Source organism: Oreochromis niloticus, linkage group LG9 (assembly GCF_001858045.2).
Source record: "Oreochromis niloticus isolate F11D_XX linkage group LG9, O_niloticus_UMD_NMBU, whole genome shotgun sequence".
NCBI classification, from domain to species: domain Eukaryota; kingdom Metazoa; phylum Chordata; class Actinopteri; order Cichliformes; family Cichlidae; genus Oreochromis; species Oreochromis niloticus.
In genome coordinates this window covers 4,807,509-4,835,007 of record NC_031974.2, presented here as the reverse complement: position 1 = coordinate 4,835,007, position 27,499 = coordinate 4,807,509, and the positions used below count along the sequence as shown (strand labels likewise).

Here is a 27,499-nt window from a genome sequence, read left to right as displayed (position 1 = left end):
GGGCATTTTGACTAGAGACCGGCCCACCAGGTATTATAGGAAAAACCATAAAGCCTTTGAATGAAAACAAACGCTGTTGTCACAGTGATGTACACTGTCCTGTTGGTATATATGTATCAATCTAACTTAAACCTACGCATCCTCCCTATTCTAGTATTCTAAACAGTACCGTAAAGTAGACTGCTTGGCCGAGTTAACCTCCTGAACTATCTACAACACATGGTGGAAACCTGGACAGAGAAGACTAGAGGTGAGACATGATCATTACTGATTACTGATGACAGATTTAGATATATTTTCATAAACCATTCATTTGCCGCATCAATAAACAGCATGGCAGGGCAAAATATTTTTTCTAACATTGCAACCTTTAAAAAGTGAAAGGAGATAGATAGTCAGGTGAGAAAGAATAAAACTTAATTGACTTCTGATGGCTTTTTACACACAGTACTGGTACAGAATCTAGAAAATGTGGGAAAATACTGGCATCATATGCAGTACTTAGCTACTTCTATGATGATGGGACTCTAAAAGGATTACTTTGTCTCTCAGAAACAGCTCATAACTTCCCTTCAACTCATTCATGTCACCTAAAAGGTAAACCTGTTTCTCCATCACCTGTTCAGCTCTGATGATTCAGTAAGGACATCTCCTGGTTTCATCTTCATGTTTCCCTCTCACCAGATATACAAACTATCATGACCAGCAGCTTTACAGCTGTGGCTCCAGCAAACATCAGCTGATACTAGAAAGTAATATTAAATAAATTCTAACAACAGCTGATCAAGCTTAAATGTGCTGCTGTTGTTTAGCGCAACATCCGCTGGTTTCCTCTTTCTGGCGCAAAGTGGAGATAAACAAACAAGAGAGAAAAGCCGATCAGCTGATCATTGATCAGTTTCATGATTGAAGTAGCAACAGGAGCTTAAAGAATGGAGAACACAAAGTTTGTCCTAAAACCTCTCGTGTTTAGCTGGTTTTTTGTAAAAAGATAACAATGTTAGCCTTTTCTTCAGCTATAGGGCAGATATGGTATCACTCTTGTCTGGAAACAGTGCTTAATCAATCAGGTTCGTCCAAAAACCTCTCATGTTTAGCTGTTTTCCACTTTTTCTTTGGTCATTTTAGCCTTTTTGGCCCGGGTGAAGGGACGGTGTTTGCTAGCACCTTACATGCATTAATTTAATAACGTGGTTAGCCTACTCAACGTAAATTACACACGAACAACATTAAGCTACTCATGCAGAGAAGGCGTTTCATCAGATTCGAGGTGTTACCTCCTTTCCACAGTATCTCAGTATCAGCTTAAAGCACTTGTTGCAGGCTGCTGAGTTTGCATCTTTTGCTGTGACGTACAGCCAGACTTTTGACCGCTTCGCCTTGGGCATTTTTTTAATGTGTAGTACGTACCTGGGCCCGCCAACTACGCTTGCAGAGGTAAAATGATTGGCTAGAATTCAAAGTGTATGACATCTCAGGAAAAATAGCACCAAAATAAAGCACTGAAATGTGTGCTGCTTTTCGGTCTGGTTACTACCGTTTATGTCAGAACCCCTGTACCCATCCCTAGTAAAGACACAGAAGAACTCCAGCTTTGTGTTTTTTTCCATTCTAGCTGAAGTACGGGACAAACTATGTTCCTTTTCAGCTCAATGCGAAATAATTTCTCTGAATGCGGGACGATTCTGTTTTTTTACAGGGCGGTTGGCAACTCTACTAACTAACCTTATGAATAAAATAAAGTTTACTATCACTAACATCATAGCACCACCCAGCTGTATAGAAACTCTGTCATGCTAGCTAGTACGCAGTACGAGTTATTGTAACTGACTGTAAAAAGTCAGCACAAGGAAAATAAACTCCACCTAAACTTGGTTCATATCTGACCCAGATAGACTGCAGGTCATAACTTCTTACCTGAAGTTCAGTTCACCTGACACTCGGACTGGCGGCCGCCACGGGTCTCTCCTCCTGCCTCCCCTTTCCCTCATCCACCTGCTGGCCTCTGTGGAAGCTCCACCATAGCCACCACCAAACAAACAAACTGGCATGCATTCCCAGCGTTAACGACCCCTGTGTTAGAGCCTTGATCTTATAATTAGCTGTAAATAGATTTGAATAATTATTATCATCATTATTATTATTAAATAGATTTGTAAAGTAGCATTTGTGTACTTCTTTTTTAATTGTTTATATATTGTTCACTGCAGCGGTCTAGGAGGCGTGAGAAGTCATTTTTGTTGATTAAGTTTACTCCTGTTTTTCATTTAGGCCGTTAGGTAAGTGAATTGTTTTTCGGTTGGATTTATTTTGTTAAGAAAACATAGAGACCTTTAGGGAGTTTTGTTTAGTATTTTTGGCATTGCTCACTGCTGAAGCAAATAAATGGCTGCTTAGCACTTTAAAAGGTACTACTGTTTGAGCTCTTTCTTGGGTGGTGTTTAAGTGGGGGCCAATTTCTTGTTGCTTTCAATGCATGCTTAGACTTAGAACATAACAGTTGTGTTCTGACAGTGTCTTAGAATCAGAAATAACTGATGAAAGTGTTGTGATTGTAGGTTTTTATTAGGCTAGAAGCTTTAAATGAATAATTGTCAAATAATAATGAGCCTATAGATAACTTTCCATAATATGTTCTAATACAAACAGCCAGAGCAGAACAGACCCAAAATAAAAACTTCTCATTAGAAACTGAATTCATAATTTTTTTAAATCAGACAACCATCCACAGTTCCCATTTACATTCAATTCAATTTTAATTCAATTTATTTATATAGCGCTCTTCACAGGATAAAAACCACAAAGTGCTTCACAGTAATATAAAAACCGAAATACATAAAATACAACAAAAATCAAACATACAGTACAAATTTAATTAAAAGCCAATGTAAATAAATGAGTCTTAAGCTGCTTTTTAAATGAATAAATACAGTCAAGGCAATGTAATGATGGAGGGAGAGCATTCCACCACCTGGGGGCCACCGCTCTAAAAGACCTATCACCTCTGGTCTTAAAATGTGTTCGTGGGACTACCAGCAGCCTTTGATTAGATGATCTCAGGCTGTGAGAGGGGTTCGCAGCCTGAGTTCTAAAATATTAGAAATGTAGGCATACATAAAATATTTAATTAACTAAATCTTTAATCTCAGACGTAACCACCATGATTTGATACGCATATACAAATCAGAATAGATGCAACAGAGACAATAAATACTTTAATAGCACAGCATATATTATGAATATCATATAATGATGATGATTATATGATCATTATTTCACTTTTAAATACGTTCTTCTTCAAAGTCAAAAGATAAACTCTCATAATCAATAATATTTTATTTTATTATTTCTTTATGGGATAATCAACAATTGATCCTACACAATGTGTGTCATCATGAACAAACTGTATATTTCAGGTAGGTATAAAAGCTGCCCTGATTAGAATAGAATAATTACAATTAACCACAATAATTTAATCTTTCCCAAGAATGATCCGAAAAAGTTTGATACGTTTACACAAAGACTCAGTGAACCTATACTGCTCCAGTGTTACTCCCTTTTTGCGCGCTTGCTCCACCTCTTGAAACATGGCGTCTGTGTAGTGCGTGCCCTTATTTACTGACACCATTTTGTCGATCTTCTTGATGAGCTCCACCACCTGCTTTCTGTCTCTGCTGGTGTTGTCAAAGACGTGGTACCTGTTTCCACAGCTTTGGATGATGCGCTTTAGCCCTGGCTCAGCGTCACGTACATACTGCTCTATGGATATGCCTCCAAGATCACCACCACGGGTGAAGAGCACAATCATGTACTTGTTTGCCTCGGGGCCAAACAGCTCCTGCAGGGCTTCCACTGAGTTTTTCTCTTCTCTTGTGAATCGGCCGATTTGGATGACCAACAGGAACACATGAGGACCGGGAGAGGAGACTTCAACACATTTGACGATTTCACTTTTGATGAACTCATCTGATTTTGAAGTGTCCAGGATCCCTGGTGTGTCTACAACACTAACTACTCTCTTCCCCCACTGTACCCAAGCTTTTTGACAGAACTCAGTCACTGATGCAGATAAAGGACAAGATCTGAAACGCTCATATCCCAGGATGGTGTTCCCAACAGCACTCTTGCCCACACCAGTTTTTCCAATCGTCACAATCCTCAAATCAGGACCTGAAACACAATTCACTCATTTGATTTAACCCATGTACACAAGAGTTGTACAAGAACCAAAGTGAAACTGAGAAATTTTCACACTTTAGGAAAGTAATTTAAAAAACAATGATTAATAATAAGTCTTACCTGCTGGAATTAAAGCCATTTTTTCACTGTTGTCACTGCACAGGTGAGAGTTGAATGCTAAAACTGCTCCGCAACATGGTGCTTTTTATAGCTCAACAGATGACACGCCTCCTCCAGTATTTTACAGTCAGAGAACAGCAGTCTGCAGACTTTAGACAGTGTCAGACAGAGTTTTGCTTCAACAGACCAAAGAACTGCCACTCAATGTAAGTTGTCCTTGTATGTTCTATGTTTTGTGGCAATTAAAAGAAAACAGTTTAATTTAGTAATGAGAGAAAAGGTTTCTGATTTCTTATAGAAAAAAATATTTTTACATCTGTCATGATAACTCTCTTAAGAGAGCATTGTTAACTATAGATTTAAGATTTATCTGAGTTATCTCAAAAAGCTTCTGGAGTAAACTGAGACATACTAAATTGTTACATTAGCATAAACAAAAGTGAAGAGTTCAGAGTTGTACTGGCATTGACATATAAACATCCACAGATTATTCGTTTAAATCCTGCATCATGGGAAGCCTTTTCAGCAAAGCGCAAGACAGAAGCAATGTGACTAAAGACAGACAACTGGTGACAGCCAATATGAGGTAAAGCTTAAAGTGGAACACTTTTGATTTGGCCTAAATGTTAAATCTAATTGTGAGAATAGTGTCTTTGCACAGCGTACATACATGCTATGAAATATTTTATAAATGTAGTTTATAGTGATGCTCTGAAATGTGTGCATACAATTATAGTAATAACTTGAAACAAGAACCAGCTTCCAGGTGAATTTGTATTTTTGCTGTCACTTACTAGTTGTTGGGCCCATGGATTACACTGTATACGAAGACAGCACACTGATGAGGCAAAGACAGGTAAACCACAATCTCTTTTAAGTACTATATAAACAGGGGAGCACATAAGTGGTCCGCAGGTGCGCATTTGCTGTCAAAATAAAAGACTCGCACCAGATAAGAAGTTGTAATGCCCGTTTGCGTACATATAAAAGGCACTGTTTTTGTCCGCTAGAGTGGGATTTTCACGGCATATTCTGCACCAAATCTCTGTGCGTTCATCATTTGTTTGAAGCCAGCTCACCCCCTGCAACCACTTTTTTGCGGTTTGGACTCCTTCTGACATTTCTTTGGAGGTGGAGGAACACCAAAGTAATTGCTTAAAGGAGCTTCTTCGACATATTTAAGAATTCTAACCAAATGTCTGTCCTCCTTCAGAAAATCTTATGTACGCAAATGTGCGTATTAACTTCTTATCTGGTGCGTGTCTTTTATTTTGACAGCGAATGCGCACCTGCGGACCACTTATGTGCACCCCTGTATATAAAGCATTATGTAGCATAATAAGATTTTTCATTTACATTATTATTGGTCATCTATGCAGGAAGACACACTGGCACTACAGTGAACTTTGTTGTTTTGGGAGTGGCAGGGACCGGAAAGAGTGCCAGTGGGAACACCATCCTTGGAAAGAAACACTTCATATCTAGACCCAGTTCAAAGCCGGTCACCACAAAGTGCCAGAATGGACAAACTAAGATCAATGACTTACATGTACGTGTGATTGATACCCCAGATATGTTTGATGATGACATTGCACCATCAGTTAGAGGCAAACATGTGAAAAGGTGCAAACAACTCTGTGAGTCAGGACCATGTGTGTATGTACTTGTGATGCATGTGAGCAGATTTACAGATGGTGAGAGAGACATAATGGAAAAGTTAGAAGAAGATTTTGGGAGGGAAGTTAGCGGACAAACAATCATCCTGTTCACCCGAGGAAACGACTTGCAGCAGGCAGGAATTGGTTTGGAGGATTTTCTTCATTCTTGCCAACCTGATCTGAAGAAAATGGTTGAAAAATGTGGGAACAGGTGTGTTCTCTTTGAGAACAACAAATCAGGTCCTGCTCAGGTTGAAAAACTAATGGAGAAGGTAAACACAATACTCGAAGACCAGAAGAATTTATAACTTTAAGTATTTGGAAACTATTGTTTTTCTTTTGTGTAAAGATAGTGAGTCGATATCTTCTACTGGTAGATGATGTAAAACAAATGTAAATATGAATTTTGTTGATTTCTTTAATAAAGCTCATATGAATTAAAATCCGGACAACACGATAATTATCTTTATTGTTTTTATAGACTTCTTTCAAATCAGGCAATGACAGCTTGTTAACCCTTGTAAACTGGAACAAACTAATTCAATAAAGCTAAGATTTTCAATACAAAGTGTCTCACTGTTCTATGTTCCAATTCAGTTTTATTAATATGGTGGTAATTCACAGCAACAATCGCCTCAAGGTGCATAATATTGTAAGGTATTTTAAATAATATATATCCCAGGAACAACAAGTAAGCAATGGGCAGTAAGTGATTAAGCTCAGTAGGTAGAGCAGAAAGCTACTAATCGGATTCCAAGTGGTTTGATCCCCATCTGCTACTTAGCCCAAGTTTCACTCCAATACAGCCATCATAGTGTGAATGTTAGACAGAAAGCACTTCTAATGCTTTTTGGGCACCTGGTTGGAGTAGAAAAGTCCTAGAACCAGTCCATTTAACTAATTATTAGAGGAAAGTGCTCTATTGGGGTGATACAGTACTATAACATGTTAAGGACAAGATGGGGCCTAATTATTCAAAACCTTATATGTGAGGCATATGTGAACCTTGTCTGTAAATTAAATTCTGGATGTAACAGGGAGCAGACGAAGATAACACAATATGAGAGAAACTCAATTAAATTTTTATTTATACAGCACCAAATCACAACAACACTCACCTCAAGTCACTTTATATTATAAAGCAAACCCTACAATAATACATACAAACAAAAATCCAACAATCATTTGACCCCCTATGAGCTGAAAGTGCCCCCTCCCATTTTACTTTTAAATGCTCTTGCAATTTCTTCAGCCTCTTTGTGCTTTACATTTGCCTGTGAGATTCCCAGGTACTTGTAGCTGTCCTCTATGTCTGCAATGTTGCCTTCTGGTAGTGCAATACCCACTGTTCTGCCTACTTTTCCTCTCTTTGTCACCATCTGACTACACCTCAAGTCCATTCTGTAGTGAGTATCTGTAGCCACTCTTGATCTGGCTGAGGGCATTCAGGCCTATGCAGAACAGTAATGGGGATAGAGCATCTCCTTGTTAGATCCTGCACTTCATTGTGACTTGTGCCAATGGCTGAAATTGGCCTCTAGTATTGTTTGCCACATCCTTATTGAGCTCTTGACTTCTGTTCCCTGTTGATCCTGTATAGGAGGCATTCCAGGATACATCTGGGGGGTTACTGAGTCATAGGCTTTCTTGCAGTCATTTGGGAGGTGCACTTGTTGGTCAATCTGTTTTTACAGCCTCGGGCGACTGCTCAGTCTACCAGTAGCTGGTCTTGATGCATGCTCAATCATCTGGGTAAGGAAATCTCCAAAAAGTGGATTCTATTTATCAGTCTGAAGAAGTCAGTTGGATGAGTATTGAAATGTTTCTCCCACTGCCATGTCCAGATGAATAGAATATACTATTTTTTGGGATAAGTAACGGGTGTTTCGCTTCGCTGTTGTTCCTGCCAATTCCATTTTATTTCCCACAGATTTATTGACTGTTCATCTTAGTCACTATGATGCCTGACAGGAGCTTCCATGTGGTACGGAGGCAGGTTATCAGACAGCATTTGAATGGGACTAGTCTCTTCTGGTGTTCCTTGGGGATCATGACTGTCTAGCCTTCAGTTAGCCTTTCTGGGTGTCTTTTGTTGACTAGCAGCTGGTTTATTTGTGTTGCCAGATGCTCATGGAGTGCAGCAAGCTTCTTCATCCAGTAAGCGTGACTAATGTGAGGGCACAGTGCTGTCGAACTCTTCATACTGAAGACCCTGTCTTGGCTGTTTGCCACTGTAATGGTTACTGGACCCTGTACAAAGAAGTTACTGTGGTCTACGTTTAGAACCACTAGCCACTAAGCATTTCCATTATGAGTTGCATGCTTCTCTTGAAACTGGTATTCAATACCTACTGCACATTCCACTTTGTATTGTATCTGTCCTGTCTTTGTTTATCGTACAGTTAATATTGTATAGTTACCATTATAGTATTGTACAGAACTGTATAGTTAGTAATTAGTACCTTTTTATCCCTTAATTTTTACTGAAACTTAGCATGTTATTTATTTGTAATTCCTAGTTTTATATCTCTTGGAGATATATCCTTTATATATTTATAAATGCACCATGGGGGGCTTAGGGTGAGACAGCATTTCGGTACACTGTATACTGTATATACTACTGTATTGACAATAAAGCTCTTTAATCTTGAATCTTCTCCCATTTGCTCTTCCAGTATTGCTCTGTCTCCAGCTTTGGTTGGGCTGTTTTCATATTGTTCACCTGCCCCTGGGAGTATACTTTAGATGGTTCAGTGGAGTAGAGCCGTTTTTTCCTCTTGCCTTTTAGGTCTCTGGTATACCTGTTCAAGCGGCTGGCAAAGGCTGTTAGTCTTTGTTTGGCAGATTCTAAGGCTTAGGTATAGGCAGCTTGCTGTACTTCTTAGGCTCCTTCTTCACTGCACCTTTCTGCAGCTCCAATAGTTAGTGTTGCTTCTTGTGGCTGTGGCTCAACTTGTAGACAAGAATCTCACTGATCACTACTGCTGTGCTGTATGTCAACTGGTTGGTTTCGGTGATGGCCTCAGTAGGGATTGTCCATAGTGCTGCACTCACATATTCTTGTAGATATTAATATTGAAACTTGTATATTTACCTATTTCAATCCCTGGCATTTATACACCACGCTTTGTATGAATCTGTTTACCTGTATATGTTGTTCTTAATTGTCCCATGGGGATAAAAACAGTTATTTGAAACTGAAACTAAAGTATGTCACTAAGGAATGTACACATGGACCGGTGCTGCCTCTGAGTTAGGGGCTTGTCACCTTCACGCCATCTTTTTATTTACATTACTTTTTTGTTTTGTAACACACTTTTTGAGTCAGTATTTTGGGGAAAATATTAAAATATTTCTTCAGATGCTAAAGGTACTGTATGGTATGAAGGGTAGGGATAATGCCAGACTTAGTAAAAGTGCCAGATTTGCCTATAAAGTGATTTCAAAATACAGTATGATTCTTAAAAAAAAAACAATTGTGGAAATTACACAGAAAACAAGAAGTTTTTCTCACTGTAAAAACCAAGCACGTGTTTAACTAATCATTTTCACAAGTTTAAATGCAATAATATATAAGTTGTAAATATATACATTTTTTTTTTACAAGTTTTGCAAACATAATATTTTATTACACTGATTAGATCATGTAGGCATTACAGGTACTGCACTGCAGTGGACTGAACCAAATCTATCTAATATACTACAATTTTCTCTTGTTAATAGATTCTCTTCTTTACACAAAATGGTTAAATATTGAGTTTCTTCTGCCTCTTTCACTTTCTTATCTCATTGCTTTTGCAAATGTTTGCTTGCTCGCCTCACTAATAATATGCCTCCCTCACTGCAGCCCCTTCCTGAGTACTCCTGATGGAAATAGTTCCTGCCCAGGTGCTCACCTCCTATTCATCAAAAATATTAATTCTGTAAATAAACTTTTTAAAATTTTTAATTTCTCCCAAAACATGAAAAAAGGTCAAATTTAGTCTGTTTTGGCATTTTACTGCATCAAAAATACCCTATTATTCTTTTATTTAGAAATTTTGTGACTTTTTAAAAAGTGACACAAAATGCACAAATAAAAAAAATATTTTAAGTTTTATACTCTTGAACAAGTTTTTTTTATCTGTGTAGGTTCTATGTCTTTTGGGTCACGATACTCTACGGGGCCTGGATAATAAGCAACTGGAGAGGTGAAAAATCATTATTTCTTTATAAGTGACTTTGTTTCAAGAGCCATAGGGTGAAATTTGAAAACTGTCTGTGGATTTTTCTAGTATGGGGTGAAAAAAAAGGAAAGATGGTTTTAAGGAATCGTGAAACTGTTGAACTTTACTTTCCACCTGTATTTTTTATGAGAATGTGAAACATTGTCAAGTACTGCCTTGATCCTTGTCAGGGACGGGCACCTTCAAACCGTCTTTTTGTTTATATTAAACTTTGGTTCTATTTTGCAACAGACACTTTTTGAGTCAATATTTTGGGAAAAATATTACAAAATATAAAAATATTACTTCAGATACTGAAAATACAGTATGGTAGGGAGGATAGTGAAGATGTCAGATTTAGGGAAACTTGATTGTAAAGTAATTTACTACTGAATATTTATCAAAGTTATGATGGCTTTCTTTTTGTTATTATTTATTTTATTTTATTTTCAGTTGTTACAGATGGGACAGACTTGGCTGGGGGATGGGAAAGGGAGAAAGAAAGATGAAGGAAAGAAAAACTGAGGGGAAGAGGGACAGTGAGAAAGGGCACTTAAAATGAGAAAAATCTCCTGGATCACTTGTTGAGAGAACAAAAAAGGAAAAAGAGAAAAAAACAAGCAAAAAATACAAATACAAAAATACTGAACGTTGTCGCAGGACCGACAGCAATGTGCTTTGAAGGAGCAGCCAAGAAAGGTGTAGTTTGTGTCTATGAACAGTGAACACCTGTGTGGATCAGCGTGCTTGTATTAAAAATGTTTCTCCCAAGTTTCCTCTGTGGTGGGGTAGGTCCTGTGGGGCTTAGCGGTGCTGCTGCCATAGGCCCCGGTCTGGATGGGCCTGGGCTCCCTTGCCTTGGTGGGTACCAGAGGACGGGGGTGCCTACTGGGGTCAGCCGGGGAGCTGGCCCTAAGGAGGGGCATCTTGCCCCTCCCTTCTTTTCCTCCCCATTCCCGGCTGCCTCCCTCTTCCCGCTCCACCACACCCACCCACACAGGTAGGGCCTTGGGGTGCGGGTGTGTCACCAGGGTGCAGGGGAGGCATTCCCCCCCCTCTGTCCCCTTCTGGCCACCCGTGCCTCAATTTTATTCCACAACTTAGACATCCACATTATTCACACTCTCATAACACACACATATATATAGGGACTTGAGGGTGACCACCTCTGGCACCGGTGCCCACCTCTCAATTTTAAATCCATGTAGATATTGAGGGTTCTCGGGAGGGGCCGTGCTAACACCTAATGCTCTCTGGCAGCAGCACCATGCCCTCCCTTGTTTTAAATGCACTTTAGAACAACACGCAGCAACACTACACATGAGCGGGAGGAGGGAGGTATGGGGTCTTCACACAGTCTCTACTAGCCATTGGGGCGGGGGGCTGGGAGGAGGTGTTGGCTGTCCGATTGGCCTCCCTGCTGCTGCGGAGCGTGGGGCGGCCTGCTTGCCTCCACCCCGGGGGAAAGGGTCACTCTCTTGGGTCTGGGTGCCGTTTCCCCCTCTGGGGGCGAGGGTACCTGGACCCGGGGTATAGAGTATGTTTGGGGAGTATGATTGTGTGTACATGTCCATGTATGTCTATCCCTACGTTGGGTGAGTGATGAGTGTTTGTATATGTGTGCATGAGGGTGGGAAAGCATGTTTGTGTCTGTGTGTGCCTGTTTGTCTGTGTCTATATGTCAGGTCGGGTCTTAGACTCCACCTCCCTGGGAACTCCCAGGCCCTCCAAATTGTGGAGGCCTATCTCCCCTCACCACATTCCCTGCCGGTAATTGATGCCCTCAGGGGTTGGTGCATTGGTGGTTCTTGGTGTCTGGGGCTGGGCGCTCAGGTATGCACCAGGCTACTTGGCGGGGCCTGGTGCCTGGCGCTCGGTCAGGCCTCTTCCGGGGCAAAGGGGGCCCTCGGGCCTCCGGCCTCGGGGCCTGCGACTCGGTTCACTCTGGCACAGCTGGCTGCCGGCAGAGCCGGCGGGCACGCCAGTGCAGCCCCCTCTGGCTTCTGCTCCGTGGCTACCGGGTGACCCCTCGTCTCGGGATCTCCTCAGCCCTTCCCAGGAGGGTGGCACGGATGCCCCTCCGGTGGTACTCCTTGGGCTCTCGCACTCTGGGGCCTCTGGATGTCTGGAGCCTGGATCTCCTCCATGCCTGCTTCATGCCCTGGGGGACGGGGCTATGGCCCTCCACACCCACTAGCAGACCATTACATGGGGAAACCTTTTGTATACAAGCGCGCTGATCCACACAGGTGTGCACACAGGTGTTCACTGTTCGTAGACATAAACTACACCTTTCTTAGCTGCTACTTCAAAGCACATTGTGCGCTGTCTGTCCTGCGTGCTGCACAACAACTTTCAATATTTAGTATTTACTGCTGTTCACACTTAGCTAGATTAACGTGACGGTGTTGTGTTTAGCATGTTGCTTTGTTTTGGGTTTTTTTGCTTGTTTTCTCTTCTTTTTCTCTCAACAGGTGATCCAGGAGATTTTTTTTTCTCTTTGTCTTTGTAAGTGCCCTTTCTCACTGTCCCTTTTCCCTTCTGTTTTTGTGCTACCCTCACGAAACGTGACCATGTGAAGCTAGACAGCCAGCAAACAAAATAGACGAGATCTTCCATACAAGGCTTGCTTTTCTTGCTTTTAATGAAGATCCTTTAAAGCCTTATCTCTCTCAAGGCTTCTCCTTGCTATTTCTTATTTGTAACTGAAATATACAGAAGGTGAAAATAAATTGCTAGCTAACATCTTAATGAGAAACTTAAAGATTAGCCTAGCTTAACACGTGCGTTACATTAGCATCACAGTTCACTCCATGTAAACACATATAAAAGTTATTTCGGAACACATTAATACTCACAAAGACGAACGTTTCCCAAGGTACAAGCGTGTAGGGCACTTTTAGCATGTACATGAACTTATTCACTGTTTTAATACTGCCGAAGCACTTTTCACAGCGTTCACGGAGAAAATACGTCAAAGATAGGTTATTGATCAGAGCGCTCCCTCGCTCCCATTTCCACAGGTACAATACAAATATCCCTTGTGATAACGATGACTCACTCTGAGCAAATTCAAACAACAATCAAACCCACACATTTTAACTGTTTTTAGCATGAATCACATAATATTTCTTAACTTTGAACTTATTTATCACCTTGCTTACGTAACTTAATCAGATTATGCACTAACTACTGACTTTTGACCAAAAGGCATAACAGTTTTTCTTTTCCTTCCTCCCTTTCCCATCCCCCAGTCATGTCTGTCCCATCTGTAACAACTGAAAATAAAATAAATAATAACAACAAAGTTTGATCAAATGGACCAATACGGCAATGCCATGATGATCCATTTGGCAAAACAAATCCATTTGGTATCCTTGTTGGTCTTCAGACAACAATTCTGACGGCTAAAGAACCAAATGGGACAGACAAAAAAAAAAAAGTTTCTCCACGTAACGGTCTGCTAGAGCGTGTGGGGAGCCATAGCCCCGTCCCCCAGGGCATGAAGCAGGGATGGAGGAGATCAAGGCCCCAGACATCCAGAGGCTCCAGAGTGCGAGAGCCCAAGGAGGACCACCGGAGGGCCATTCGTGCCACCCTCCTGGGACCCTCCCAGCTGTGCCAGAATGAACCGAGCCATAGGCCCAGAAGCCAGAGGCCTGAGGGTCCCCGCACCCCAGAAGAGGCCCGACTGAGCCACAGGCGTCAGGTCCCGCCATCCAGCAGGTACATACCTGAGCGCCCAGCACCGGATACCATCAGCCACCAGCAGGGAGTGTGGTGAGGGGAAAAAGGCTTCCATACTTTGGAGGGCCTGAGATGGTGCCAGAGAGGTGGACTTCGAGATCCGACCTGACATATAGACACAGACAAACAGGCACACACAGACACAAACATGCATTCCTACCCTCATGCACACATATACAAATACTCAGCACTCACCCAACGTAAAGACAGACACAAATGGACATTGTACACACAATCACACCCCCCAAACATACTCTATACTCCAGATCCAGGTACCCTCACCCCCAGAGGAGGAAATCGCACCTAGACCCAGGAGATGTTACCGTTATGATGGCTTTCTATAGCAGTTTTGGTTGGTGTGCAATGGCTGTTATGTTTTCATGACTTAAGTTGGTCACAGGATTGATAACACTTGACATGACATGACCTGTAAATAAGGGGCAAGCACGCTATAGTTCTATGTAATTTATGGGCAACAAGTCTGGTTTTTACAAGAATCAATGTAGCAAGTACACTGTAAAACCTGCCACTAAGGTGCGAGTACCCTGCTTTTACGTGCAATTTGTGGGCAAAAAAGTGCTGAAACCTTGAAACAATTACACTGTAAGTACCTTGTACTTTCTGAGGTGCTGGCCGTATTAAGGAGTTACTTAATCTTGCCTAACTTCTAGGTATTTTACAGGGAAAGAAAAATGATTTTAAGTATTGTAGAAGCCCAAGTAATTACTAAGTACGCACCTCATAATTCTTTGCATAATATATGTTTCACTATTTAACTGTCTTCATATATTACATATACAATCAATACAGTGATAATCATTTTGGTTTTTGCATTTGAGTTGTTTTCATTAAACTTAAATTTTAATACAAGAACACGAAACAATTGAGAAACCCTTAAAAATGAACTTTAACAATATATTACCATACAAAACAATACACTCATAAACAGCATGGAATTCACTTTTTTTTTCTTTTTAATTATGGAAAATGTCTTACTTAGTGAGCAAATGTCCAAAAACTGTCAAAAACATGTTGTCAGCATATTCTTCCAGAGTCATCCCAACTAGTAGAAAACACACCAAAGCTGTTTCTTTTTGTGTGATGTCCACTTGTACAGACAAGAATTGACAAAAACTGTGTCCTATGAAAGCTGGCCTAAATCCACCATTCCACAACCAAGAATTGGATACGCAGTTATACATGCAAAATAAATCTTCTCATTATCATTTGGAGACCCAAACATTACAATACACAATGCTGAAATTGTTTTATTTTTGGCTTTTACAAACAAGCCATTACTATTACACTCGCCACTTCATTAGATTCATCTTGCTACTAATGGGATGGACCCGTTTTTCCTCCAGAACTGGCTTTAGCACAGCATAGCATTTTTTTTTTTTAACACACTTTACATCCAACAATGTTGACCAAAGTCCTACAAATATAAAACAAAGAGAAAACAGTTATATATAGAATATCTTAAAATTAAAAATAATATAATTAATAAGGAACATATTAAGAGACATCAAGTCCTGCTGTGCTGAAAGCCAAGGTAAATAAATATGTTTTAAGACGGGATTTAAAAACAGATAAGGAAGGTGCCTGTTGCAACATCTCTAAAATTGGAAATATCCTGTCTCAGAGTGATGCTGAAAAACTAGTTCATGCATTTAATACTTCCAGGCTGGACTACTGTAATTCATTGTTATCAGGATGTCCTAAAAACTCCCTGAAAAGCCTTCAGTTAATCCAAAATGCTGCAGCAAGAGTACTGACAGGGACTAGAAAGAGAGAGCAGATTTCTCCTGTTTTGGCTTCCCTTCATTGGCTTCCTGTTAAATCCAGAATTGAATTCAAAATCCTGCTCCTCACATACAAGGTCTTAAATAATCAGGCCCCATCTTATCTTAATGACCTTGTAGTACCATATCACCCTATTAGAGCACTTCGCTCTCACACTGCAGGCCTACTTGTTGTTCCTAGAGTATTTTAAAGTAGAATGGGAGGGAGAGCCTTCAGTTTTCAGGCCCCTCTTCTGTGGAACCAGCTTCCAGTTTGGATTCGGGAGACAGACACTATCTCTACTTTTAAGATTAGGCTTCAAACTTTCCTTTTTGCTAAAGCATATAGTTAGGGCTGGACCAGGTGACCCTGAATCCTCCCTTAGTTATGCTGCAATAGACGTAGGCTGCCGGGGATTCCCATGATGCATTGAGTTTTTCCTTTCCAGTCACCTTTCTCACTCACTATGTGTTAATAGACCTCTCTTCATCGAATCATATCTGTTATTAATCTCTGTCTCTCTTCCACAGCATGTCTTCATCCTGTTTTCCTTCTTCACCCCAACCGGTCGCAGCAGATGGCCCCGCCCCTCCCTGAGCCTGGTTCTGCCGGAGGTTTCTTCCTGTTAAAAGGGAGTTGTCAGGGTTTTCAGTTCCTGTTCTGTTTTCACCACTCCTGCCATTTCCTGTTTCATTATGTTCAGCTGTGTATTCGCCTGTGTCCAATTATCGTCATCATCCAGTCTGTGTAATTAAGTTCCTCAGTTTTACCACTTCGCTGTCGTGTCATTGATGTTCGTGTTGATGTTGTCACTGCTGTCCATTCCTTGCGTTTGCCTTTCAGTTCAGATCAGTCAGCCGTTCTTTCAGTCCAGTTATTCAGTCAGTCAGCCATCTCCTGTTCTTGGCATTTGTCCCTCACAATGAACACCCTGAACCTTCACCGTGAGTCCTGCGTTTGAGTCCTCTACTCCACCTCCACTCAGCAACTCCTGACAGGAGTTTTTCCTTCCCACTTTTCGCCAAAGTGCTTGCTCATAGGGGGTCATATGATTGTTGGGGTTTTCTCTGTATTTATTATTGTGCTATCTACTGTACAATATAAAGCGCCTTGAGGCGACTTTTGTTGTGATTTGGCACTATATAAATAAAATTTAATTGAATTGAATTAACATGTAAAGGCAACTCATTCCATAATTGGAATGAGTTGACAGCCCCTGTCAGCTTACGATTTGTCCTGGACAGGGTTTTAATAGTTTTGCAATTTTCATTAGTTTTTATTTTTATTTAGTTTTGACTTCAGATTTTCAATTTTATATTAGTTTTAATTAGTTTTTACTAATTGTTTGCTAGTTTAGTTTTTATTTTTTTGAAAATCCTTAGTTTCAGTTTAGTTTTGATTAGTTTCAGTTATAGTTTTAGTTGTGTTTGCAATAATTAAGTGTAACAAAATCCCAGTTTCATCATATCAGTCGTTCTCTTCTGCTTATCCTTGGGTATGTTGCTATTCCAGCTACCATACCCTGCACCCTGCACAGGTCGCCTGTCTGTCGCAGGGCTAACACGCAGAGACAGACAACTCACATTCGCACCTATGGGTTCTTTAAATAAATAAATAAATTAGGGCAGATGAACAACCGTTGATACCAGGCAACTATAAAATGTATATCTTGACCGCAATGAGACTATTAACTCTTGCAGCACCGGGTGTTCGTAATTTTGGTTCAAGTGAATTGATAAACCTTTTGAAGGCAATTGACTCACACAGTTATGTAGATATCCCAGTCCTGTTGTCTCGGGATGCATCACGCTGCCTTGCCTGGTGTTAGCTTCTGTTTCTGGGGATGAGGGTTGGGCGTGCTCCCTTACCTTCTCCAGGTAAGCTAGGTTAGCCTTTTTGTGTGAGCTTTTCAAGTGCACTTTAAGGTTTGTGGGATTTTTTTCCCTTTAGAAATGTCCCTCATAATTTGTCTCGTTCCACTACAAGACACTTGCTTTATCCAAAACACAGTCATATTCAAAGTAATCCCAAATTGGACTCTGGCGCTTTCTCCAGACTTTTCCTGACATGATTCTGCGCGTGGACGGAGCAGCGACACAGACGACTCGACTAACGTACTGCCACCTGCTGGCATAATGAGACACAGCAAGAACATAACCTGGAAACTAAACTTCATTTTTACCCTTGACTATTGTATGACACGCACACATCAACGAAAATTAAACGCATTTTTGCTACAAATTCAGTTAATTTTAGTTAGTTTTGTGAACACTCATTACAGTTTTAGTTAGTTTTCCTTTTTTTCGTTTTTATTTTTATTTCCGTTAACGAAAATGTTTTTTCACTTCTAGTTTTCGTTAGTTTTAGTTAACGATAATAACCTTGGTCCTGGACACACTCAAGAGGAGCTGGTCTGCCGACCTGAGAGACAAATAAAAGCAGCTTAAAATGGATCCTAAAATGCACGAGCAGCCAATTGAAGTGAATATAAAACTGGGGAGATATGCTCGCATATACAGTGCCAGTTAACAGGTGTGCAGCAGCATTCTGAACTAGCTGCAGTTGAAAAACAGAAGGTCTACTTGCCCCAAAATAAAGAGAATTACAGTAATCCAGCCGAACAGTTACAAAGGCATGGATTACTGTTTCAAATTTCTGTCGCCCAAGAAAGTGCTTAATTCTGGCCAGCTGCCTCAGATGAAAGAAACTAGACCTTACAACCAACCCGATCTGGCTTTCAAGCTTAAGTTCAGGATCCATTTTAAAACCCAGATATACAATCTCTGGTTTACAAAATGATCTCAAGAATTGCAAATTAATGCACCGAACACCAGTGGAGGCAGGTCTGAACACCATTACTTCAGTTTTAGAATCATTAAAACAAAGAAAGTTTAGCACCAACCACGACTTGACGTCCTCCAGACATGTTTGTAAGCGATAAGTAAGACCTGAACCATTTCAGAGCCACACCTGTTATACCGACACACTGCTCCAAACGCGAGATTAAAATTTCATGGTCTACAGTGTCAAATGCAGCAGTTAAATCGAGTAAAATAAGAATGACACTTTCCCCAGAATCACATGATAAAAATATATCATTAAATATATTGATTGTGCATAGCACTGATTCAGTGCTATGCATTGCTTTAAAACCAGATTGGAAAATCTCCCGAACATTTTGCGCATTCAAGTACTGGGTCATTTGGTCATATACAATTTTTTCCAAGACTTTAGATAAAAATGGCAGCTTAGATATTGGTCTAAAATTTTCAACAGCGTTTGTATCTAGCCTAAGTTTCTTAAGAAGTAGTTGCACAATTGCATCTTTGGAATTCGTTAGAACCACACCTGAGGTAAGGCTGCTATTTAAACTGGTTAAAATAGGTATTCTTTGTATCATAGCTTTAAGAAGGAAACATTCCTCAGATACTTTCTTCACTATTTTGAAATGAAAATATTAGACAGTTCCTGCAGACTTAGCAACTTCACATACATGAATTACATCAAATATCCAATTACACCACATTGAAAAGGTGCTCTATTGGATCAAGACATGTTTTATGTCATTTGAATACAGTGAACTGATTCTCATGTTTTGAAAAACAATTTGAGATTATTGAAGATTTGGCAATGCTTTTTCAGCTAGACACATCCAGACCAACAATATATTTTCACACAGAGAACTGCTGCTTGCTGGATAGCTTCTATTTTTTGGACCATTCTCAGTAAACCTTAGTGTCATGGCTGTGTGCAGGCTGGCATTAAAAGGACCCAATATGCAGACTCACGGAGGCAGAAAGTGAACTGAAAAACAGCGTTATTGCTGTATATAAACTGAACTAAACTGAGAATACAAAGAGCAAACACCTGGGAAACACAGCTGACACTAATTACAAAGACGAGTTGAAGGAGAGCAAAACAGATCCTGATGCACACAGACTGACGACTACCCAAAGTAAAACAGGAAGTACACAGACTCAAGGACACAGGCTTCACATGACTGACTTCAAAACAGAGGGAACATATGGGACAAAAACCAAAGATCTAGAAATACAAAACCAAAATACAGACACGGACAGCAATAGCCCCGCAAATAAATAATAAACAAATCAAAACACAATGTCATTTAAATTACCTTTTTATAAAGGCAATACATGGGATATAAAACTGCAATAATTTTAGTAGCTGCATTTCAAAATAAATGTGAACGATCAGACTTAAATATAACACTATAAGTCTTTTACAGCTTTGTTTCCCTAATGCCATTGCTTTAATGCGTTATGGTTACTGTGTACCCATTAAAAATAAAAAAGTGTGGATTGTATAGTCAAAACCTCTTTGTTATATTTTTAAGTGGCAAAAGTTATCCCTCTTTACAAATCAGGAGACAGACATAGTTTTAATAATTATAGACCAGTATCATTGCTATCACAGTTTTCTAAAGTGCTTGAAAAACTCTTTGTACAAACATTTGATAGTTTCATTGAAAAACATCAACTGTTAAGTGAAAGTCAGTACGGATTTCGACGGAACAGATCAACAGCAATAGCATTAACGAATACTATTGAAGACATTTCATCAGCAACACATAATAATAAATATACTATAGGGGTCTTCATTGATTTAAAAAAAAGCTTTTGACACTCTACAACACTCCATCTTGATTTCTAAGTTAAGTACTTATAGTGTGAGAGGAACAGTATTGAACTGGTTAAGCAGTTAGTTAGATAATAGGTTTCAGTATGTGCAGTGTTTAGGCAATTCATCTGATAGAATGAAAATAGAATGTGGGGTCCCTCAAGGTTCTGTTTTAGGACCAAAACTTTTTAATTTATATATAAACGACCTTTGTGATGTGTCAAAAATGTTACATTTTGTTTTGTTTGCAGACGATACAAATTTTTATTGTTCCGGAGAAAACTTGAAAGAATTGGTTAAAATTATGGTTATTGAAATGATTTTTTTTTTTTTTTTTTTAAAAAGGTTTGATGTAAATAAGTTATCGCTGAATTTGGAAAAAACAAAGTTTATGATATTCGGAAACCGTGTAAAGGAGGAAGAGATAGTATTATCTATAGGGGGAGTATTAATTGAAAGAGTGACAGAATTCCGTTTTCTGGGTGTAATAGTGGATGACAAGTTAACGTGGAAATCTCATATTGAACATGTTAAAAAAAAAGTTGGCTAAAAGCATTTATATCATGGGTAATCTAAGATATATATTAGATTACAAGACAATGAGAATATTATATTTTTCATTGTTTCTACCCTATCTGAGTTATTGTGTTGAAGTACGGGGGAATACATATGTGATTAATATGAAACCATTATATTTATTACAGAAGAGAGCGCTTCGAATTATGCATAATGTTAAATATAGAGAACACACTAATAGTTTGTTTGTAAAATCAGAATTATTAAAACTAGAAGATATAGTGAAATTACAGACATTAATTAAATGTCTGCAAAAAATAAAACACTACCTCTTAAGTTACAAAGTTTATTTGTATTGTGTTCAGAAAATGAGGACAGCAGAAGGAAGTTTTATTTTAAGCATCGGTTTGCTCGAACCACACAAAGGCAAATGTGTCCAACAGTCATAGGCATAAGAAAGAAGTTGAACAGAATTTAATTGTAGAAAAAAAATATTTATCTTTTAGTTTGATATTTTGTGGTATTGCTCATTGTTGAGTATATTGTTCTATTTGGTTTGGTTTGTTATGTGCAGAATATTGTCAGAGTGTAATTTTGGTTGCCTACTTGCATTATCACAGATAGGGGGCAGGTGTCAGTAAGAATTTATTCTTCTTCCTGCTCCTGCATGGAAACAGTGTTACTTTAATTGAAAGGAAGGTTGTGTATGGGAAATGAATTATTGCTCTACCATGTGTGGAATAAATAAATAAATAAATAAATAAATAAATAAAAACGTTTTGTCACTCATCCAAGTGACTTCTTCAGTCTCAGCTGACTGCAGGTTTCCCCAATCTTATAAACAGTACATTTGCATAATGACTGAAACCAGCCCACTGAAGGAACAATGGGCTGGAAGGTCAGTTCATTCATCATAATTCTGCAAATTCTCATGACCATTGATCAACAACCACTGACCAAAACCCCCTGATCAAAGACCACTGATCAATGATAAAAAAAAAAAAAAGGTAAATGGCCTGTATTTGTATAGTGCTTTACTAGTCCCTAAGGACCCCAAAGCACTTTACACATCCAGTCATCCACCCACACACACTGGTGATGGCAGCTACATGGTAGCCACAGCCACCCTGGGGCGCACTGACAGAGGCGAGGCTGCCGGACACTGGCGCCACCAGGCCCCCTGACCACCACCAGTGGGCAACAGGGGAAATGTCTTGCCCAAAGACACAACGACCGAGACTGTAGAAGCTGGGGCTCGAACTAGTAACCTTCCGATTACAAGGCAAACTCCCAACTCTTGAGCCACGATTGCCCCCATCAATGGCCATGAATACTATTCACAGAGAGTTGGGAAATGGCTGCAATCACAGCATTGTAAGATGGCAAAAGATGTACCGGTGTTTAGAAAAAATGTGTCTCAACTGTTCCGATACTCCTGACACATATGGGATCACTACAGGTTTCCGCTTGGGCAGCGGTTGTCCTTCTCTCCTGGATCGGCTGGAGCTTTCTTTAGGTGCCTTTCCAGCTTTGACAAAAGTCCAGCTGGGATAACCACATTTACTCAGGGCCTTCTTGATGTGCTGTTCTTCTGCCTCCCTGGCCGCTGTGTCAGTGGGGATGGTGTTCGCTCTGTGTTGTAGCGTCCTGATGACACCCAGTTTCTGCTCCAGTGGATGATGAGAGTCAAACCTCAAATACTGATCTTTATGTGTAGGTTTACCGTATAGGCTAACTTGCCACTTTTCATATTCTCCCTGGTGAATTTGATGTGTTGGTCCATGTAATGTAATATTTAGGAACCACAAGTTCCTAAATATCTTTGGTTAGGAACTTGGAAGACATAGCCTTCAGGTTTCTGGCCCCTGCTCTGTGGCAGTCCAAATGCAAAACTATTTGATCTATAAATTGAGAAGTTTAAGAATAAAATTATTGACCTGAATATTCGATTAATGTTAAAGAGACTGTGCATTAAATGTCCAGCATATGGTGCCACACTAGCATTTTTATACAGCTCAATGACTGTGTTGAGTTGAACTTGTACATAAATACTGGTTTCAGCTTTGATCTGGCCATTTACACCAAGTGGTGCAAGACCAAAGCCAGGAAGATTATGATGGACCTCTCCCATCCCAACAATGGACTCTTCTCACTGTTGAGGCCTGGGAAGCACTTCTGCTCTCTTAAAGCAAAAGCAGAGAGAATGAGGAGGAGCTTCTTCCCTCATGCTATTTGACCCCTGAACCAGGTTTCAAGTCATTTCAAGTGATCACACACACTCTGTTTATTTGCACATTTCTTATAATTACTTTCTTAAATTGTTAATTGCAATTTCAATTTTTTTAATCTTATAATTTACCTTCAGCTCTTAGTTTAGTATTTACTTTTTAGGTTAAATTCCTAAATTGTTCTTACATCTGTTAGACCTCGTTTATCTACTAACTCGTACTACCTCTCCCTCTGTAATTTTTTTCTAAATGCAAATTTAAAATTTGTAAATTTCATTGGTCGGGCATTGCACAGCAATAAGCATTTCACTACATGTCGTATGATTATGTGTGTGACAAACAAAATTTGAATTTGGTTTGGTCAAATTTCAGCAGAGAAAACATTTAAGAAACCCTTTGCATCAAAGCCTTTAGGTTCAAATATGGCAATGAAAGAGAGAAAAAGACATTTAGTTTCATTTTCAAGAGTTTACTTTTGATGTCTAAGGGGAATACAGGAACTTGTTACAGGAAAACAAGAATTTAACCTTCATATGCAGCCCTATGCACTAGTGCTGACATGTTGCATGAAAATTGTTGGAAGTGGCTAATACTTAGCTACCTTGTTGTATCTTAATGTGATTCCTGAAGAGTTTTGTTACGAGGGAACATTTCTGATTCATTTGCATGATTCACTGATTTCATGATTCCTTGATTAATTTCCATGCCCCTAAATTAACATAAAGCAGCTGCATTTTTCTGTCTGTACCTGAAAGTTAGAAGAGAATGATGGAGTTCAACAGTGAGAAAAATTATCATCTCCAGCTTAGAATTCAAGCCAGACTTTGATTGGATGTAAACTGGTTTAAATGATGAGAGCGACTCTGTCTGTTTTATATGTTTTACAGTTTTTTATGTTTAATGTTCATTTTAAAAACTTATAGAACTACTACGGTTTTGTATCAATGTAAACATAAGAAAAAACATTTGAATATATTAAGTCATATATTCTAAATGAAAATAAATAAATAAAGGTTGAGTATTTATCCTTTATCCCTTTTTTCCCCACTGGACAAAGCGCATGGACACAGGGGGTCATATGTTGTTTGTTTTTTCTCTGTATGTATTATTGTAGGGTTGACCTTACAATATAAACTGTCTTGATGTGACTGTTGTTGTGATTTGGCGCTGTATAAATAAAATTGAAGTAATTTAAATTAAGTCCAGCGAGAATAAGGATCAGCACCTCCAAATCTGGTTCTCAGCCAGAAAAGGGTGGAGTGCCCACTCCGGATCGGGGATGAGTTCCTGCTCCAAGTGGAGGAGTTCAAGTATCTTGGGGTCTTGTTCGCGAGTGATGGGAGAAGGGAGCCGGAGATCGACAGACGGATTGGGGCTGTGGCTGCAGTGATGCGGACGCTGCACCGGTGCGTCGTGGTGAAGAGAGAGCTCTCAATTTACCGGTCGATCTACACCCCTACTCTCACTTATGGCCACGAGCTGTGGGTAGTGACCGAAAGAACGAGATCGCGAATACAAGCAGCGGAAATGAGCTTCCTCCGAAGGATGGCTGACCTCTCCCTTAGAGATAGGGTGAGAAGCTTAGCCATCCGGTAGGGGCTCAGAGCCGCTGCTCCTCCACATCGAAAGGAGCCAGCTGAGGTAGTTCAGGCATCTGACACGGATGCCTCCTGGGCGCCTCCTGGGTGAGGTGTTCCGCGCATGTCCCACCGGGAGGAGGCCCCGGGGCAGACCCAGGACATGCTGGAGAGATTATATCTCTCGACTGGCCTGGGAACGCCTTGGTGTTCCCCTGGATGAGCTGGAGGAGGTGGCTGGGGAGAGGGAGGTCTGGGCTTCTCTGCTTAGGCTGCTGCCCCTGCGACCCGCAATAAAGCAGAGGAAGATGGATGGATGGATGGATAATTTAAATTAAGTAGTGCATCAACGTCAAAAGTTCTTTATTCTGGCCTATTAATCAAATGTCCAGTAGATGGCGACACATCAGCAGTTACAGTTGCTCTAGTGACTCCACAGGTCCCTCACTTCTATTAAATTAACATGAATACCTAAGATGTTTTTACAGAGGACCAAAAAAAAAGAAAAAAAAAAAAAACTAAGGATCTAACAATGATCTCTTTATCTGAAGGGACACCAGATGCACTGAATGACTTAGTTTTATTGTATTCAGGAGTAATTTGCTGCTATTGCACTTTCCAAAATTAGAAAATTAAGAGCTTTTATTAATTTGCTTGACCAAGAGTCACAAAAAACAACAACAACCCCCCCCCCCCAAATAATTTATAAATCCATTACTCTTTCATTTGCTGATTTGTAGGAAATAAAGTAAAATAATACATAAAAAATGAAAATTATAAGATTTTTATCTACTGGTTTAAGACATCACATAATTTCATGGTCAAACATTTTTATATCTTTACACTGGACATGATCTGATACATGACATTATAATTTCTGCTGTTTTTCTAACACCATGATCACCGTGTCCAGCAGCTTTTCCACCTGAGCAGAACCTGATCTGTTATTCTCAAAGAGAACACATCTGTTGCCCAATTGTTGAATCATTTCCTTCAGATCAGGTTGGCAACTATGCAGAAAATCAGTCAGTGTTTTTCCAGCATGATGCAAATCATCTCCTTTAGTGAACAGGATAACACTTTGTTCTTTAACATTCCTCCCAAAAGCTTTTTCCAGTTGTTTCAGTATGTTTCTTTCACCATCTGTAAATCTACTTATATGCATCACAAGTACAAACACACAAGGGTGTGACTCACAGAGCTCTTTGCACCGTTTTAGATATTTGTTCTTAACTGATTCTTCAATGTCATCATCAAACATGTCTGGAGTATCTATCACACGCACATGTTTGCCATTTATCTCTGTTTCTGCTATCTCACAATCTCTGGTGACTGGCTGTGAACTGGGTCTAGAGAAGAAGACTGGCTTTCCAAGGATGGTGTTCCCACTGGCACTCTTTCCAGTGCCAGACATTCCCAGGAGAACAAGGTTCACTTTGTTGCTGGTACGCTTTCCTGCATTGAAGTGCTGTATTGTATTGATTCCTGTAATGAATTTCAGAAACATCAACATAGTTTTTGAACAATGAACGTTCAACTGATATCAGTCTGAACAAGTCTGAAAGACACTGTAGAGATTGTGGTTTACCTGGCATTCCTGTCACAGTGCGTGGTGCTGACAAACGTGGAAGAGGTACAAATGGCCGTGACCCGGCACTCTGTTCCTGTGGTTGTTTAATGGTTTTTAATGGTTTTTCACTTATAGGCTGTTTTCCTGGTTCGGCACACACATCCGCTGGCTTTCCAGCTGTCTGCGCACTCTCCCGTCTCTGGTCTCTGACCTCACTATAAAAAGGGAGAAACGTCATTAGTTCACTCATGTCCACCTGATCCTCCAACCAACACTGTCCCTTGAGTTCACTGCACCATCCTCCCCTGCAGCTGAGCCAGGGAACACACCTTCACCACAACACGATTACCTGTGCACCTAATGTTCAAATAATACCTGTGTTTTAGTAGTATATCAACCTTCTCCCACAAATACATGAAAATACCATAAAGCATTATGTTATTTTTCATCCTTACTTTGTTTTGGTTAGCATCAGATTTCTGCCTTCAGCCAGTCTGTCGAGTTCACAGAAAACCTGTTCCAAGGTGCAGGATATGAATGAGTAATCTGTGGGTTTATAACTCAGTGGGAGCAAAACTGTAAACTCTTCTGTAGGTTTTTCAGTCTTATTGCTCAGATGTTCTATCTGCTTCCGAGCATCGTCTGCTGAAAAGCCATGTTCTACCACCAGCAAGCACATGTCAGGATATCGATTAATACACAATAAGTCTTGTATGTCCTTAAATTCTGCATACAAGTCTGGCGTAAACATGACTTCATATATATCATTTACATAGATCTCAATTTTTTTCAAAGCTTGTCTTTTATTTAGTTTGGATAAATCTTTTCCCAGGATGTTGGTTATTAGAGCTTTCTTCAAGACTTCATCTCTTCCCAGGATAACAATTACAATCTTCCTTTCTGTGAAAACAATAAGTCACATGGTTAATTTTCCCATTTCCTATGCATTTCTTTTCATTTCAGCAAAACAACTAAACAAATACTATTAACAGAAAAATTTCACCTACTAGAAGACATCCTCAGTCCGACGTCCTTCAGTCCAGTTTAGCAAGGTGCAGAAGGCGAGTTGTGTGGCGTCTGCAAGCTGATCTCTGTCTGTGTTTTAATAACCTGTTATGCAAATGCTGGAGGTGTGTCATGTGTGAAGCTATATATAACGTTTCTAACATTCAGTTTTGTCATCTTTGCGGTAAAACCTTTCTCTTAATGACTGGATTTTGATCCATTAACACAAACAGTTACTTACAAGTATATGGACAATGACATAGTTTTTGTCTCG

The 27,499-nt window shown here is 39.9% G+C and overlaps 3 protein-coding genes across 4 annotated transcripts; 1 reads left to right on the top strand and 2 right to left on the bottom strand.

Annotated features, from left to right (window-relative positions):
- Positions 1-2,905: 2,905 nt before the first annotated feature.
- LOC106096761 (GTPase IMAP family member 7-like) lies at positions 2,906-4,380 on the bottom strand. The gene is made up of 2 exons (XM_013265399.3): positions 4,300-4,380; positions 2,906-4,170 (listed from the first exon to the last, which is right to left on the bottom strand). The coding sequence occupies exons 1-2, from the start codon at positions 4,316-4,318 to the stop codon at positions 3,473-3,475; spliced, it is 717 nt and encodes a 238-aa protein (XP_013120853.1). The 5' UTR covers positions 4,319-4,380; the 3' UTR covers positions 2,906-3,472.
- Positions 4,381-4,409: 29 nt separating this feature from the next.
- Positions 4,410-6,400, top strand: LOC109197387 (GTPase IMAP family member 8-like). The gene is made up of 4 exons (XM_019352373.2): positions 4,410-4,505; positions 4,786-4,885; positions 5,097-5,155; positions 5,679-6,400. Exons 2-4 carry the CDS (start codon positions 4,809-4,811, stop codon positions 6,263-6,265), a joined length of 723 nt encoding a protein of 240 aa, XP_019207918.1. The 5' UTR covers positions 4,410-4,505; positions 4,786-4,808; the 3' UTR covers positions 6,266-6,400.
- An 18,997-nt stretch (positions 6,401-25,397) lies between these two features.
- On the bottom strand, positions 25,398-27,291 carry LOC109197513 (GTPase IMAP family member 8-like). Of its 2 annotated transcripts, none has more exons than XM_019352670.2 (4): positions 27,224-27,291; positions 26,676-27,120; positions 26,239-26,435; positions 25,398-26,135 (listed from the first exon to the last, which is right to left on the bottom strand). In XM_019352670.2, exons 2-4 carry the CDS (start codon positions 26,969-26,971, stop codon positions 25,519-25,521), a joined length of 1,110 nt encoding a protein of 369 aa, XP_019208215.1. In that variant the 5' UTR covers positions 26,972-27,120; positions 27,224-27,291; the 3' UTR covers positions 25,398-25,518. The 2 variants fall into 2 exon arrangements, with proteins under 2 accessions (XP_019208215.1, XP_019208214.1); XM_019352669.2 differs by having other exon boundaries at positions 27,228-27,286.
- Positions 27,292-27,499: the final 208 nt, after the last annotated feature.